Source organism: Corvus moneduloides, chromosome 15 (assembly GCF_009650955.1).
Source record: "Corvus moneduloides isolate bCorMon1 chromosome 15, bCorMon1.pri, whole genome shotgun sequence".
In the NCBI taxonomy this organism is placed as follows: Eukaryota; Metazoa; Chordata; class Aves; order Passeriformes; family Corvidae; genus Corvus; species Corvus moneduloides.
The window spans coordinates 15636136-15652084 of record NC_045490.1 but is presented as its reverse complement, the minus strand read 5'-3'; the positions used below and the strand labels follow the sequence as shown (position 1 = coordinate 15652084).

The following is a 15949-nucleotide window of genomic DNA, read 5'->3' as shown; positions in this document are numbered from 1 at the left end:
TCCTGTGTACATAAATGATGACATTTTTGGGGCTTGTCATTTTTTTATCTGTGGACTCAAACATCAAGGTGTCCTATATCAGAAGAGATGATATCAAACTCATTATTCTAAAGACAGGTAGGAGAAACCCAATTCTTGCCATTTGAATCCCTAGCACTTGCACAGCATCTGTAGTGAGGCGTAAGAAATGTTTCACATATATGTAACCTGTATGAAAATACACATGCAGTAAAATATCTCTTTTCTGGTCTCCACTCTGCTCCACCCCCTGTTCCCTTCCAGATTCTCTGACTGTGTGCAAGATATGCTGAAGGAAAGATTCAGCACAAGCTAAACCCCATTTCTCCTACAGCATTGTGGATCCCATATACCAAGCAAACCCTCGGCAGTAAAACTCATCCACATCCCTCTCCATGCCTGTCTGCAGCTACAGCAGAGTTCTACCCATGGCAACACTTTGTGCCACAAGTTCTCAACTCTCAACCTGGTCCATATAAATTACACTTTGTACAGGGATTCATAACTTACTCCAACAATCTGAAACAACACAGTAACAGCTACACCTAATACAACACGAAGATGAACCTATTTAGACAAGCACATCTAACTAATCTGGAATGACAAATAGAAGTACAGATTCCAAATCAACAGTATGTAAGAAATTTAGCTGGCAACTCTTTCCCCTTAACTACCATTCTTAAAAATAGTGCCTTGAAAACACTTCCACTTCAAAAAACATCACTAGGGAGTGCTATGCTAACAGGCTGTTCATAGCAGCAAAGTTCAAAGTCACATCACATTATGTGACATCTCAGCCACTTTTCACCTCTCACAAAGAGAATGGAAGGTTCTTGGCACATTCCGGTTTCACATCTGCCAGGATAAACATACTTACTGCTCTCACTCCTTCAAAATAATATCCAGCTCAATTTTAAGCTATTAAGATGTCCCTTTGAACTGCCTGACAGCTAGCAAATATAAAAATTCCTTTTGGGTAGCTTTCAAAGTTACAGGGAGCAACTGGATAATAAAAACCTGTACCTAACGAGCTTATTTTCAAAAGTAAAGTAAGAGACTAAATTGAGCAAAGTCACTGATCAAGAGGAACCCTGTCTTTTAGATAAAGTACATTTTTAATTTGTCTTCGTATAGAAAATAAAACCCTGGGATTCAAGGTAGGTGTTATGAAAACATTAATCACCAAATTACTTGTGCCTTCACATGTCAGTGACACCCATTTGCTCAATAATCAGGAAGCATAGATGAGCTCATGACTAACAAGTTGCAGTGGACACCTTAAAGAGGAGTGGAGGCAAGCTTCACTGAATTTAAAACTCCTCCATACAAGCCTTCAGAAGTCAATTAAAGCTTCCTACCAGAATGCAAAATGCCTGCTGTTGTCTGTAACTCATTAAAAACCACACATGTGTATTTTAGTGAAAGAATCAAGTCTTTGACATAATTTTTCTTCCATATAAAGCCATTCCATACTCCTTAAACATGGAGAAAACAGGGTTGCTTGCATAGACCAATTTTCCTGTTGTACTGAGACAACAGTTGAGGCAGAAAGTGCAATTGATTTCCTTCAGATTTTAGAGCTAATTACTCTACAAGCTTCAGTACTCCCAGTTGTACTTTGCAATATAAATTAAAATTGGATCCATATTTGATACATAGAGAATCTCTTAAAAGGACAAACTATGCAGCTGATCAATTATTTACAGTGCATTTTCAGATGTGGACAATGTTGAAACATCAAGCCACATGGAAATTCAAGGTTGTTTAACTAGTCTTAGCTAAATTGTTTCCTTAAGGGAAAAAAAAAAATCAAACTTGCCATTGATAATAATACAAAAAAATCAATAGATTTTAGCAAGAAAATTCAATTTTTGGTGTTAATTAGTTTGGCTAATATTAAAGCTTTATGTCTATATTTTTTGACTGGCTGCTAGATAAACTCAGCTTGTTAGTTAGTACAGGAGAAGGAATTTTATAATGCACTTCTAGGATATTATTGATGAATAGAAGAAAAAGAAAACTAATTAGGTTTTATAAGACACCTAGCAGTTGAAGTCATCTCATATGAGAGTGTATTTCCAAAATGTTCTGAAAAACACACAATCAAAGCAACTGGAAAAGACCTGTATTCGTAGCAAGGAAGACCTGATCTCATCCTGAGCCTGCAGGTGGACTAAAGTAAACATAAACCTGTAGTCATGTCTTTGTATCTTTGAAAACCCAGTAAAACTATTTCACTAGAACATTACACAAAAGATGAAATCCTTGTACTGTCTTGGGACAAGCAAAAGTTTATTGAACCAGTACACAAGTTTCAGATTATAATACTAAGGTATCATTGCACAAGTTATGTAAGGAAAATGAACCAAGTTCTTATTTAAACATGAGCAATTCAATGGCCTGCGAAAAGGAGAAAAAAATTAAGAAAATTGTGGAAGACTGTAATTGAGAAAAATAGCCAAAGTAAAATTTGATGTTGTAGTTGATGATTTAGACTCATCACTGGATGCACCCTCAGCAAGGCTGCAGATGACACTAAATTGGTGGCAGGAAGGCTCTGCAGAGGGACCTGGACGAGCTGGATCAGTGGGCTGAGGCCAGTGGGGTGAGCTTCACTGAGGTGAAGTGCCAGGTCCTGTGCTCCGGGCAGGAAGGGACCTGGGGGTCCTGGCTGACTGTGGCTGAACATGAGTCCAGGTTTGCTCAGGTGGGCAAGAGGCCAAGGGCACCTGGCCTGTACCAGCACTGGTGTGGCAGCAGGACCAGGGCAGTGACCTGTGCTGGGCACCATTGAGGCCACACCTCGAGGGCTCTGCCCAGTTCTGGGCCCCTCAGGCAAAGAAGGCACTGAGGGACTGGAGAGAGGGCAGAGAAGGAACGGAGCTGGGGAAGGGTCTGGAGCACAGGTCTGATGGGGAGTGGCTGAGGGAGCTGGTGGGGCTCAGCCTGGAGAAAAGGAGGCTCAGGGGGGACCTTCTACCTCTACAACTCCCTGAGAGGAGAGTGGAGGGAGGTGGGAGTTGCTCTCTCAAGTAGCAAGTGATAAGCAAAAACTGTCTCAGGGGTTGTCCAGCCCTGGAACAAGCTGCCTAGGACAGTGATGGAGTCACCGTCCCTGGGGAGATTTAAAAGATGTGTGGATGTGGGGACATGGTTTAGTGGCAGACTTGGCAGTGTTAGGTTTACAGCTGGACTCAATTTTAAGGGTATTTTCCAGCCTAAACAAATCTCTAAGTCTGTGATGAAGCAATTCACATTCTCACACCTCCTCCCATGCCCCAAGAAAGCTCAAGACAGACAAGGGAGAGACACAGAGGGGGGAAGATGCCTATTTAAGTACTAGCTGCTTTCTTTTCAGCTTGACAAATAATGTAAGAACATTCCCAGCAACATCTATTCTTCCTTAATGTTCAAAAGCATGAAAAAGCCCAACTGTTCTGACTGGTTTTTTCTAGCTGCCCCAAACTTTATTTGAACTGATAAAACATCAACATACAGTTTGAGCATCTTGCATTTTCTTCATCAAGGTCTGTTAAAAGACTTAGTATTATACATATTCATCAATTCCAAATTCCAACACACTTCTTAGAAAGGTTCCCTGGCAGCACCTTCCTGAATAAGGACAGGTAGATTCTTTGTTGTCCAGAATTAAGCAGTTATGTATTTTCTATTTTGGGTTTGGTTGGGTTTTTTAGCCCCTCTATTCACCTTATTCCCTTTGGAAGATACCCAAAGATTTCTTATGTACCAGGTAAATGAAATTCAAACTCTTAAGTCATTAATGCAATCATGTCATTAAAAAAGACATTTGGGTCTCCTTCAGCAAAAATTACAGATCGGTTTCATTCCTGACTGCCTCGTATGTGCAGCCAAAATGGTAATAAAGATTTAACACCACTTTTGTCTCCCTTAGGAAATACTACTCTTGATTCCCTGGCATGCCTGTAGTCATATCCATCTGTTAGGATGGCTTCATGCCCACTTAAAAACTGGCATGCCAGTTTAATAAGGACATAGGTGTCATCTGAATACAGATTTAGAACAAAGCCTTAAAAATAAAGCCAGTGAACAACATTCTTTCAATGAGGTGAGACTTCTGATGGCAGCCAGCGCTCAGTTAAAGCATTGTGCTTCCTCACAATGGACATCTGTTCACAACTGCAGCAATCTTCCTACTAAAAGTCTTCCTTATTTGTTATTTGCAATTTAACTCTTTGCTTTACTGGGAAGCCCCAAAGTAACGATTTTAAAACGGTATATTTTCCATTTGTTGTTAAATCTAAATTAAAATTTCACAGCTCAGATAAGAGCCACAGAAAGGGAAGGTACCATAGGTCACCTACAGATCCTGACAGCACTGCAAGATGCAAATTCTCTTTGCCCGCTGGCCTCTAATAGGAACATGAAGGAAGGAGAAACACAGGAATCCTGTGAGGCCAGCACACAACACCTGCTGACTGTTCAGTGTCAGCAAGTGAGGCAGGAGGATACAGAACAGGTACAGCATCAACAGTCCCAGCACACCACTGACACCAGGAGCAGTTGCAGAAGTCTCTGCCTCCCAGCTTCCAGGCGTACGTGCAAGTGTCTCCACTCCTGAGGGGTTGAGTAAAGCCAGGCATTCCAGGACAGCCAGGACTTCCAACACCACCCTGCTGTAGCCAAGACAGCATTTTCAGCATTTGGTGCCTTTTCCAGCTTGCAGTCACTGCAGTCTGCCAGGCTGCAACACAGCCTTGTCAGCACATCCTCTCTGGCAGATTGAGATCTTTACAGTCCCTTCCAACCCAGGCCATCCTATGATTCGGTGAATTTAGATGAATTCCAACTCACATATTTCCTCATTTCATTTTACTGACGCCCAATATGTGTCGTTATCAACTGCTTTAATATGTTTATGGTCTGCTTTTTCTATTTGAAGTAATCGTAAACCACGTTTTACATAAACATCCTGAAGTTCATTGTTAAAACTAGTTCACCTAACTTGCTTTCCCTCTATATAACAAGACTTTTAAAAAATGCAACTAAAAAATGCCATAATGGGTCAAGTCTAACAAAAAGTTATCAATAGCAATATCGAGCATGTCTCCTACTCCTCCATAAACACAAGTAATGGCTTTAATCTACATATGTCCATCACAAATGTATGCAGATAAATACCTACAGTTATGCTTATGCTGTACTCATCTATATCAAAACATTGCAGGAATAGAACTGGCAAAAAATGAATACAGCACTTGAAGTGATGTTTTAGAGCTAATGTACCCCCGGAAAAAAACCCCAATAAATAAAAAAGCTAAATATGAACTTTGAGACTGAATCTACAGGCAAGACTGGGTTTCAATACAGAACCTTTTTAAAGGAATTTATGAACAGTGACTAATTTCAATTTTTTCCCAGTAGCTAAAAACAGGAGAGTGACATGCATTAATGATCTCCTGTGTTCAAGTCATTTAAAATGTTGAGAAGTTTTTTTGAACACAGGAAAGGGGGAAAAAAAATCATAGAAAACCCCCACAAATCCGCAAAAACTTAGGCTTAGGAACTCATATCAGTAGGAAGTAGATTGTAAGATTATAATAGTAAAAATCCATACCTGCAACTCAATCCTGACCATAATAATGACACTGAAATATGCTTAATCAGAAATTACTCCTCCTTCTACTCTGCTTTTTAAAACTTTTTTCTTAATAATCCTGAAGGTAAAAACAATACACTCTAGCAACACAAACTACCAACAATATTCAATTCTTGAAACGAAACAAAGTATTTCACAGGTAAAACCCAGTAATGTACACGAGTGTTAGGAAATCAATGTAATTATGGGTGTGTGTAAGTACTTCTCTTGTTTAAACAGTAATAGAATAGAAAGAGTTCTTCAGTGAGGAAAAAAAGCATTGCTATAGTCTCAGCATTTCTTCTGGCATCTGGCAAATTAACCCCTGGTGCTAACATATGTCTCTTGCTGCTGTTCTTCCAAAATCAGCAAGTGGTTTGCATATGCTGAACATGCAGCAGCCGTGTCTGGAGCCACAGTGAGCACAGGGCCTGCATTTCCAGCCAAGACACTGAAACTCGATTCCCACCCCTGCCAGTGACCATCTGTGTGCCCTACTTAGAGCTCCTGGTCCTTGGGGTAGATCTCTGAGCTCTGCTACAGCACAAACCCCTCACCAGGACTGGGCAGTCAGGGAATGCAATGTCCAAAGCACCACTATCAAAACAGACACATTTTATCATGTGTTGAAGCACTTTACATTCATTTCACACCAATAAAAACCAGTTCTCCCAAGGCTACTCATTTGCAACTTTCAGCATAGTGTCAGTAAATATTCCAGGGCCATCTTAGAATAAACATCTAGATCCTATAAACTCAGCAGCACTAACTACAATAAAAACTCCATGTAATTTATGAACAGCTATATCTTAATTTGTTGCTCTCTCAAAAAACAGAGAGATAGTGGGGGAATTTTGGCAGTAAGTTTCCTAAAAACAAACAAAACAGTAACTCCTGAAAAGTAGTTTTACGTAGAAGTTAAACAATTCAAACAAAACTTTTTCACAACAGGGAGGAATAATCCATTACATCCTACTGTACAGGGTGGAAGATATGACAGGAGACAGTTTCTTCCATCATAAAAGAGACTCTAAAATCCCATTAAAGATGCTTATATGAGACAACGCAACCATTTCTTTAACCCTGGTATTTTAAAATAATAAAATATCAAGTAATCTAGAAGAAAAATGTCAAAAATTAGGCAGATTTCTTGTCCTCTGACCAAAAAGGAGTTACTATTTTCTAAACACAAAACTGCATAAAAGTCTGCTCACACACCCTGTTAGAACATTCCTAAATGCTATGGTGAAAGTGTGCAAGCAGCAGAAAGCATCCATCCTCCTACACTCAGCCCCTCCAATACCTGCACCACCATAACCTCTCCAAGCTGTGTTATAGTTACAGAGTGGGAGCAAGAAATCAATGCCTCTATGAAAAAACTGGCAATGTAATTTAAAGGCTTCTAAAAGTGCTTTAGTGCTACAAGGCCTTTGAAGATCAATTACAGCAGAGGTGCACGGGACCACGTTTCCTATCTGATGAAAGCACTCCCTGAGCCTACAGTGGAAACTTTTGAATGCCTGGGAATACATACCAATAAATTCAGTTCACCCTCAAGGTTTCCAACTTCAGGTTCACATGCAGCTTTATTAAATAAAGACAAATTTCACTGGCTTTTTTTTTATTATTTTTTTGAAAATACCTTCCTGTGTTTTCATAAGTCTGCTTCTTTAGAAAATGCTGTGAATATCAATGGGTCAAGGAATAGAAGTGCCAGTATATGCAATCCAATTGAATTGTAAAGACAATACCTCTGGGGATGGATGTAAATTAATTGAACTGGAACTGCCATGAACTACCTGGAAAGAGAATAAAGTCTGGAGGAATAGATAATCTGAAACACGCAAATTAATAGACTTCGCTGTAATTAGCAGTGTAGTTAAATACATTCCATATTCATGGCAGAAAAAATGCTACCTGTTGTAGATAAATGTGAACTTTAGTTAATGATACTGTTGGCAATCTTACCTTAATTATCACGCTGCATCCTATTCTGAGATAGCCTACATGTGCTTTCCTTCTTGTAAATGACCTTCCAGCTCATTGAGTGCAGTAATGAATCAGGCGGCGTCTACACCCTACACACACTTGGTTCTCTATCCAATTAATTTTAAAATCAATTGTATTTGATGTAGAGCAAAAAAAGGATCTTTAGAATTTTCTATTTTAAGCCACAGCGATGTAAATGAAAAGAGATTTGTTTGCTGTTTACCATGCACAGTATTACAGCAGCATGGTACAGAAATGTTTTCATATCACTATAATATTATAGATTCTTAATTGTGTATTGGTCTTTTCACATTCTCCAGTGCCTGCACTTAAACATGATGTGGACTACTCCCCCTATGGTAATTACAATGTTAAGGCTGAAAACAAAACATAAATGCAAATAATCAAAAAATATCATTAAGATAAAAAACACCCTGTAATTATTACAGGGATGATTTTCTGCCATTAGTGGTGCAGGGGCAGTTGGGTGAAAAGAAAGGTATAAAGATCATTACCAAACAGAGAAACTCCAATATTAAATGCCCTAAAAGGTACTTGGGTAACACCCCGAGGCAATAGTAGCATTGTTAGCTGGCCATTCTGTGTTAAGAGGAATGACAGCTTCATGGAATGGTGTCAGGAAACGGAAAATGTATTTGCAAAAGTCTATTTGGTCCTGACCAGATTGCACCAAGGATGGTGTAAAGGTATATCTGCCACTCCAGTAAGGAAAAAATAAAATAAAAAAGCAGTGGTTTTCAGGCATTTTAAATTCTACAATAATGGCAACTCTAAATCCTACGTTACCAACAAAGAGCTGTTTTATTCTATCACGTCATCAAACTACTGACATACAAAATGTTTACATTAATATTTTCTAGCTAGCAAAAATATCCTCTGGTTATTACTATTATGATATAAGTCATGATGTTCCTAAAACAATATGTCACGATAAAGCTAAAATAAGCAGGATTTATTTTAGTTCTATTTTAAAATGACAACAACTTGTTTTCTCTATTTTGGGCAATTGCTTCTTCAGAGGACTTCTCTTGTTTTTAAGTAATACATGGAAAAAAAATCAACCCATTTCCCCAGACTCTTCTAAAAAGAATACACCTAAGTATTACTATATAGTTATATACCAAGTATTGCTATATTAAGTATCACAGTAAAAACATTTTAAGGTAGATCTTGCACATGTAATCACCACAAGCACATAAACAAGCAGTTAATTTTTACATATTATGTAGTGGGAACACTTTAACTGTCAATTACTAACGCAACTTTGGATCACAATACCCAGATATACAGGATATAGGTGAAAGAGCAGGGCTGGGAAATGAATCAAGTATGATATGTTGCCTTCATACTCTCAGCTGCTTGGTTTTGCTGTCAAGTGTCTGATGTTAGCAAAAAATAGAGAGGTTTTGGGCAATACATTTTTTTCATCTACAAATGTGAGACTAAACGAACCCACTACCTACCTGTCTGGGAAAAATTAAAATGTATTAATTATCTGGTCAGCACTATGCAAAACCCACCATTTACTGGTTTTGTAAAAGGTCCCCCGAATTAGAAATCCTCCTAGCAGAATTTCTTATTCAATATTACCTAAAAAAATAGAGAAACAGAAACCATGTCCCCTTTTTAGAATTCACAACGCATTCCAAGGTAGACATTTCCCATGATGTACCAGCTATATTTCAAGACATCAGACAAGCTGCATTTACAAGCAACCAGCAATCTATTATTATTATTTATCTGCAAGTAGTAAAAGCTTTACAGAGTATTTTGCATTAACAGACCTCAGCTAAAGGAAAGGCCTGTTAAACACATGAAACAAACACCACACTAAGCAGACTGTAATGAAATCTTCTTGGGAATCCAAAACCCATTCTTTTCTCTTCTGGAACATACAGAAGGAAGGAAGAAAGGAGCTGTAGGATGTATGCTAGTGAATTGAATTGTGAAGCACACAGTTATTATATGCTCAACTGTTTCCTTTCTGAAACTTTATTAGGGCTTTATTCCTTATTATACGAGCCTGGGATCTGCCATCCTGACCACCTCTCCTGATCTATGAACCAGTAACAATTGTACTTCAGTGAGACAAGCTTCTTTAAAGAAAAACTATTGAACCAAAATAAGTTTATAGCTTACACTTAATTTCTCAGTATTAAACACAGGGTAGCTGACTGAATTCTAGTAAGATCAAGAGTTCAAGAGAGCGCCTTATTTTAACCCAAGAGTTTTGGTCTTGTGAGAGGATATTTCTCCTTCTGGTCTAAACGCTGCCCACCACAAGCACCACAGATAAAACTATGTCTGGCACTTCTGATCCTACAAGCAGCAGCAGTAAAAGCAGCTCATACTGCAATGATATATCAGACTCTGCTTGTTAAACAGAGATACAGTCAACTACCAGAGAAAACTGTGAATGCAGGACTAGAACTGTTTGAAAATTAATTAGGAACTGCTCTTAGTTTGGATCAGTGTCTGGAGATACTTAAGCTGCAGCTACTCGAGTTTCACCAATACAAAGCAAATGTAAATTTACACATAGTTAAAAAAAAAAAAAAATCAGAGCTGTTTACCATGAAACTATTAACATAAAGATAGGTGAAAATACTAATAATTTAATCTAAACAATAAAACCAACTACATTATTTTCTTGACATATTTTCCCAGGAAATCTACAATGGTCTTAAAACACAACAGACACAGCTAGTTATCGTTAAAGCTTACAATATAGATTTCAGTCTCAATGGAATGCAGCATAGGTCTTAAAATAAAGTGTAATTTTTATCTGTCCTGGCTAGTTAGAACTGCATCACTCTCCTGGCAACACACAACGAGGGGCACAAAGCAATCCCCTCTCAATCTACTCACACACTGCACTATTTGCAATGCACTGTTGTACTGTCAAGTTCCTGGAATCATTATCTCTAAGTTGTCAGAAACTGGAACTCATCTAAATAGTCTGTGTGCCCTTCAAGTTCTGAAGGTTATCTACACAGCAAAAAGGTGGTGAGAGAGAAGCAACCATCCGGTCCGCAAGAGAGGAGTCGGAACTCTTGACACTGAGATGAAGCCAATAATGTAAAACTTGGCTTCTCTGATAAGATTCCTTCAGCAAAAATTCACTTTTTGTGAAAATATGAAGGAAAACTGAGCACAATGCTGATAAAGACATTTCAGTGTCATTAAAACACCTGAGAGTTGAGAAAGACACTAAATTCTGATAGAGGTTGAGAAGCATCGTAATTCCTGTAAGTGGAAATGCTGCATTGCAGCTGAGCATACCACAGCACAATCAGATTTTTTTTGTCCTCTTCCCAGGCAGAGGCCTTATATAACATCTGTGTTAACAAGGTTTCAGTTCATGTTCCTATTCCATTATAGACCTTAAAATGGGTTGAAAGGATATATAGCTCATCCACCTAACCACTGTATCGCAAGAAAACCACGCAGAACTGTTCCTCTGAGTCCCACCTGTTCCTTGCTCTAGGCCAGCAATCACACTTTGCACAGCTCTTGCCATCCTGTGGAAAGAGATGAATCCCCTCCAGAGCTCAGACTTCTGGCATTCACAACTCTTTCAGTGTTTGTTTCACTCCATTTCAAACATGCATTGCACAACACGTAAGTCACTGAAAATTTTCACACATTTATTTGAAGCCTTAGAGGCATTTCTTATTTACCTTGTTTTTTAAAAAGGTTGCTGCGTACAATTTCCTTCATGGACTGCACTTTCTGCTTCTGTAGTTTCACTGGTGGAATGCAGGTGTAAAATTCGTATAGTAGTTGGCTGCATGTAAAGGAAAAGTGTCATAAATACCATACAGATGAATTCCTCATATGTTAATAAGGACAGAGAGAAAGAGCAAAAAGTCATGTACTTCTAAACATTTATCATTTTTTAAGATTTACATGTATTTATATATCACAAATGTTGACAAGAGACCAGTAACAAACATGCATTTAGGGACCCATCACTGTCTTGATTATTTGGAACTGGTGTAGCTTTGAGGCCCTAAACTGATCTATAAGAAGTCATTGCTGATAACTAGGAAATGTTCAAGAGTGACTCACCTCAGTAACTTGGCATCAAAAACCATTTCAACATCATGAAGAACTGACGGTATGTACTTCAAGGCAGCAACCTGAATTAACAGACAGATCCTGTCAACCCCGTATGTCTACACAAGTACATAAACAGTACAGAGCATACTGCTGCGACAGATACACACAAAACAAACTGATAAACTTGGACTTCTTTCCCCAGACTGAAATTTTACATGGCATTTGAATAAGTTTAATCACAGAGTTGCATAAGGGCTTTTGTGCTGAGGATATGCAGAAGAGCTTAACTACCAGAGTACCAAGTGGATCTTATTCTCTTTGTAGACCTGTGAAAGGGTCCAGCCTTTGTAGATAATCTCTTTGCAGACCACTAAAAATGTCATCACGATGCAAATAAGCAAACCAAGCACTGATCAAAGCAGGAGCAGTATCAATTCCATCCCAGAAATGTGCCATGCAGGAGGCAGAATTGAGGTTAACAGTCATCCACCCACCCTGAGCCACCCTTTCTAGAATAGATGAAGAGGGGTGTCATGTCCCTAACCCACCATCTGCAGCCAAGCTGTGTGATGGTTGATCTTCTCTTATCAATTCCTGAAGTATGTTTTGACAGTATAGTGGGATAACCAAACCTTACCATGACAAGGGTAAGAGATGAGTTGCTATTCTTACAGGGAAAAAAAAACTTCAGCAGGCAATTTCAGGCTCAAAATCACCACTAACACTTAAGGTTAATATGCATAAAAACTAACTTGCAGTACTTTACTTCACTGTGCAGCTTTAGGGTATAAATTCCTACTAACATTTTGCCGAGAACTAGGCTACAGTGATGTGAAGTCTTCTGTTACAGTTCTATCTGATAAAAGCCTATCTAGGTTCAATATTGCTCTGTACCTGTACACAGCAAGCTCCTTGTTAAAAACTTAGTCTCCTTTTTGAGAGTAGGGGGGCTGGATGAGGACAATCAGAGCGCAGCTTTCTTTGGCTCTCTTTCAGACCTTTTAAACACAATAAAGCTATAATTTTATTTGTATGAATTTCCACTGCAGTAGCCAATTCAAAAAACCCAAAAAACTATCCATGTCTTGATTGAAAAAAAGAGTTCAGCCTTCAGCAAGAGTGAATACGGTATTTCAAAGAGACTAAATGCTGGCTTAAGATACCTTCAGATAAAGTCATTCTCCTGCAGATCTCATCCCACACTCATACACAAGCCTAGAAAGGTCAAAAGAGTGTTTAAAAGCTGTTGCAACTTCAACAAAGAGATTATATCTTCTACTGATTCGGAAAATCCCAGGGCTATTTAAAACACCCCTACAAATACTTGTGTTGGGCTGGAAACTGGCTCCAGCTTTATTTCAGACACGTGCTGTTCCTCGCTTTTCAAGCTACAAATACTGCATGAAGAGACTGCACAGCAGCATCTCAGTTTCATCTTACAGCAATTCACAGGTACTGTGATAGATGTTTGATAAAAGATAGAGCCACCAGTGGCCACAAAATATTTCAAGCAGTGCTCCACTGACTCCTGGACTATTGTGCTGTCTGACTTTCACATATTCCCTGCTCTACGCTTGCATAGGAGGGAAGTGGGAAGGATGGAGCTGCCACCTCTCTGCAGATCCATAGTTCCAGCTGAAGTACAATTACAAGTATATCCCCTGCACTATTTTAGACTCCCAAGTTTCATTTGCAATAATTGCTTCAAATGATGCACTATGGACACAATTGAGCACTGCCCTTAATGAAGTCATTAAAATCTCCTAGTCAGCAGTACAAGATGTTCTGCATTCTTCAAACCTTAAGAGATTAGTTTTTTAAGCGGGTACAGATAAACCCACAGCACTGCAGAAAATTATTTCTTACATATACAATGTACTGCTAAATTTATTTTAACCTTTACTCCTGACCAAGCTTATTTTTAGCTGCCCTCTTTTTGCAGCATTACATTATACATATTCATGAAATTTGAGTACCCATGAGATGAAAAGTACATTCCAAGAAATCACTGGTGCTCTGTTTCTTAATCTAATTTTACTTGCCATCAAGGCAACTTTAAGAAGTTACTGTACCATCCCCCATTGTGCACCACAAGCAAAGCATCACTATCAGTACCTTTCTAGGCTTGCTCTCTCATAAGAAAACTCTACAGAGATGCATAAAGTCCTCGGAGTCTACTGCAGCAGTAGGGTGGGTCAAAAGTGTGTGAGGAAGAATGAGAGAAAGGCAGTATCTTCATGTTCCCTTATTTTTCATACTTTCCAATGCCACAGACAATTTCTTTTTCCTATGTTTCAATGACCTTGAGAACATGTCATCTAAGGTTTCTGAAAGCATGCACAGCACAGGGAGTTGTGCTTTCTCAAATCAGTGCCTAGGAGTGAGCTGGGGAGAGCTGACATTTGCAGCAGACAAGACCATCTGTAGGTCAAATGTGGTGTGTCAGTTGAGGAACAGAACAGTTGGAAAAGGAGCAGGGGCTTGATTTGTAAATTAAGGTTGAGAGCACAAGCTGGTCAATGAAAGGGCACACTCACAGACAGTCAACAGTCAGAAGTCAACAGTAGGATGATCTAAAAAACATAATCTGAAATTTCAAAATAATTCATTCAATTTTATTCCCCAGAAATAGAGGATGATTTAAACAGACACAAAACACATCCGCTAAAAATGAAGGGTTTTTCCCTGAGGGCTCAGACAAAGGATAGGTACCTCCCCTATTCCCCCCCACCCCCAAGCTTCCCTTCACCAAAATCTTTGCAGGTTCTGGAAACTGATTTCCAGGTTTCCAGATTTCAGGGGTTCTCTCCCCCAGAAGTACAGACTTCATGAAAAAAAACTCTCTAAAATCTACAAAAGTCACCAGCAATGGCTACAGAAAAGCAACTGATAAATGCAACAAAGCTGTAACATCATCCTTGCCAAAATAAATTAAAGAAAGGTTTATCTCTAGTACCTAGAAAGTCCTACAATCGTAAAGACAAAATAAGTTCTGAACTAATTGGTTTAAATAATTACAAGAAAAATCTGTAAAAAACTCTTAAAAGGAGGAACCCTTACCCTACACCTGCACATTGATACTTGTACTGGTGATCTTAAACCACTTCAAATCTCCACTACAAGGGCCAGTCTTACGAAGTGCCGTGCCAGGACCCACACCCAGGCCACTCTGCAGCTCAGATGGTTGCTCTTAAACATCAGCACAGTAGGGATATTGAAAATATAATCCTAATTGTAGCTTAATTACTTCATGCAATGCTGAAGTTGAGAAGGTTTCTGTCTGCTTCTTTAAAAAAAAGAGATAACTTGACCAACTCCAGAATTTGGTTTTTTTAAGAAAGGCTAATGTGGATTAACATGGACATTTCCAGTTCACCAACAATAAATTAACAACTCAATCTTCAGCTGTTCAAAACTTGTATGAACAGTGCTGCAAAACAGAACCAGATATCTGCCCTTCTCAAAGCTCAGACGTTACAATAAGTCAAAGCCTCAATCCACTTCAGTCAGCTTGAGAACAAGGACTTAAAAGATAGATTTTTAACTTTTTGTAAATGTATACACCATTTAACAGATTAGGAAGTAAGATATCACTCAGTAGATAAAGTTAAATTGAAACAATAAAGTGCTTCTGGCACAGATGAGGCTGTTCCATATAACACATAATTTTATAAACAATCTTTTCCTGAGTGAATTAATTTTCAATGCAAGTCTGAGTGTGATTCTATCGGTAAAAACAACTGGAAAATGACTACTGGCTAAAATACTGAGCTCCAAATTTTAAAAAAAATGTAAAAAAAAGATAGCAGAGACCAAGAAACTTCAGGTTTCGAAATACTTCTTTAAATCATCTACAGTTAAATCCGATAGGCATTTGGACATCCAAGGATGAAATAAGAGTTAAAAATTCACATTTAAAGGCTCTGCAAACTAGTTCAATATCCTGAGAAACCCAATTACTTTAACTTTCTTAAGGGCTGCTAAAACTTTATTCTCTGATATCTTCAGACAATAATCTCCTTGAACATTTTCAATTGATCCTACCAACCTAGTTCCACTTATCAATGATAATTCCAACTGTGACAGATTTAAGAAAGTTTTAATTTTCTGATTATTCCTGTATTTTTCCAACAGACTCTCTGAACTTCCCTCTCTGGGTATGCAAAGTGTAACACCTATGGAGTCTCATGTGTCTGTAGAATCACTGAATCACCTGTCCCTTATTCTGCAAAGTTAATTTGT

General features: G+C 38.6%; 1 protein-coding gene across 1 annotated transcript in view; it reads right to left on the bottom strand.

Annotated features, from left to right (window-relative positions):
• The window catches only part of DOCK2 (dedicator of cytokinesis 2), a 157358-nt gene that overhangs the window by 104156 nt on the left and 37253 nt on the right, over positions 1-15949 (bottom strand). The window contains exons 24-25 of the mRNA XM_032124540.1: positions 11717-11787; positions 11326-11432 (exon numbers count right to left, since the gene is read on the bottom strand). Coding sequence (XP_031980431.1) covers positions 11326-11432; positions 11717-11787 — 178 coding nt within the window. The remainder of the gene's footprint in view (positions 1-11325; positions 11433-11716; positions 11788-15949) is intronic.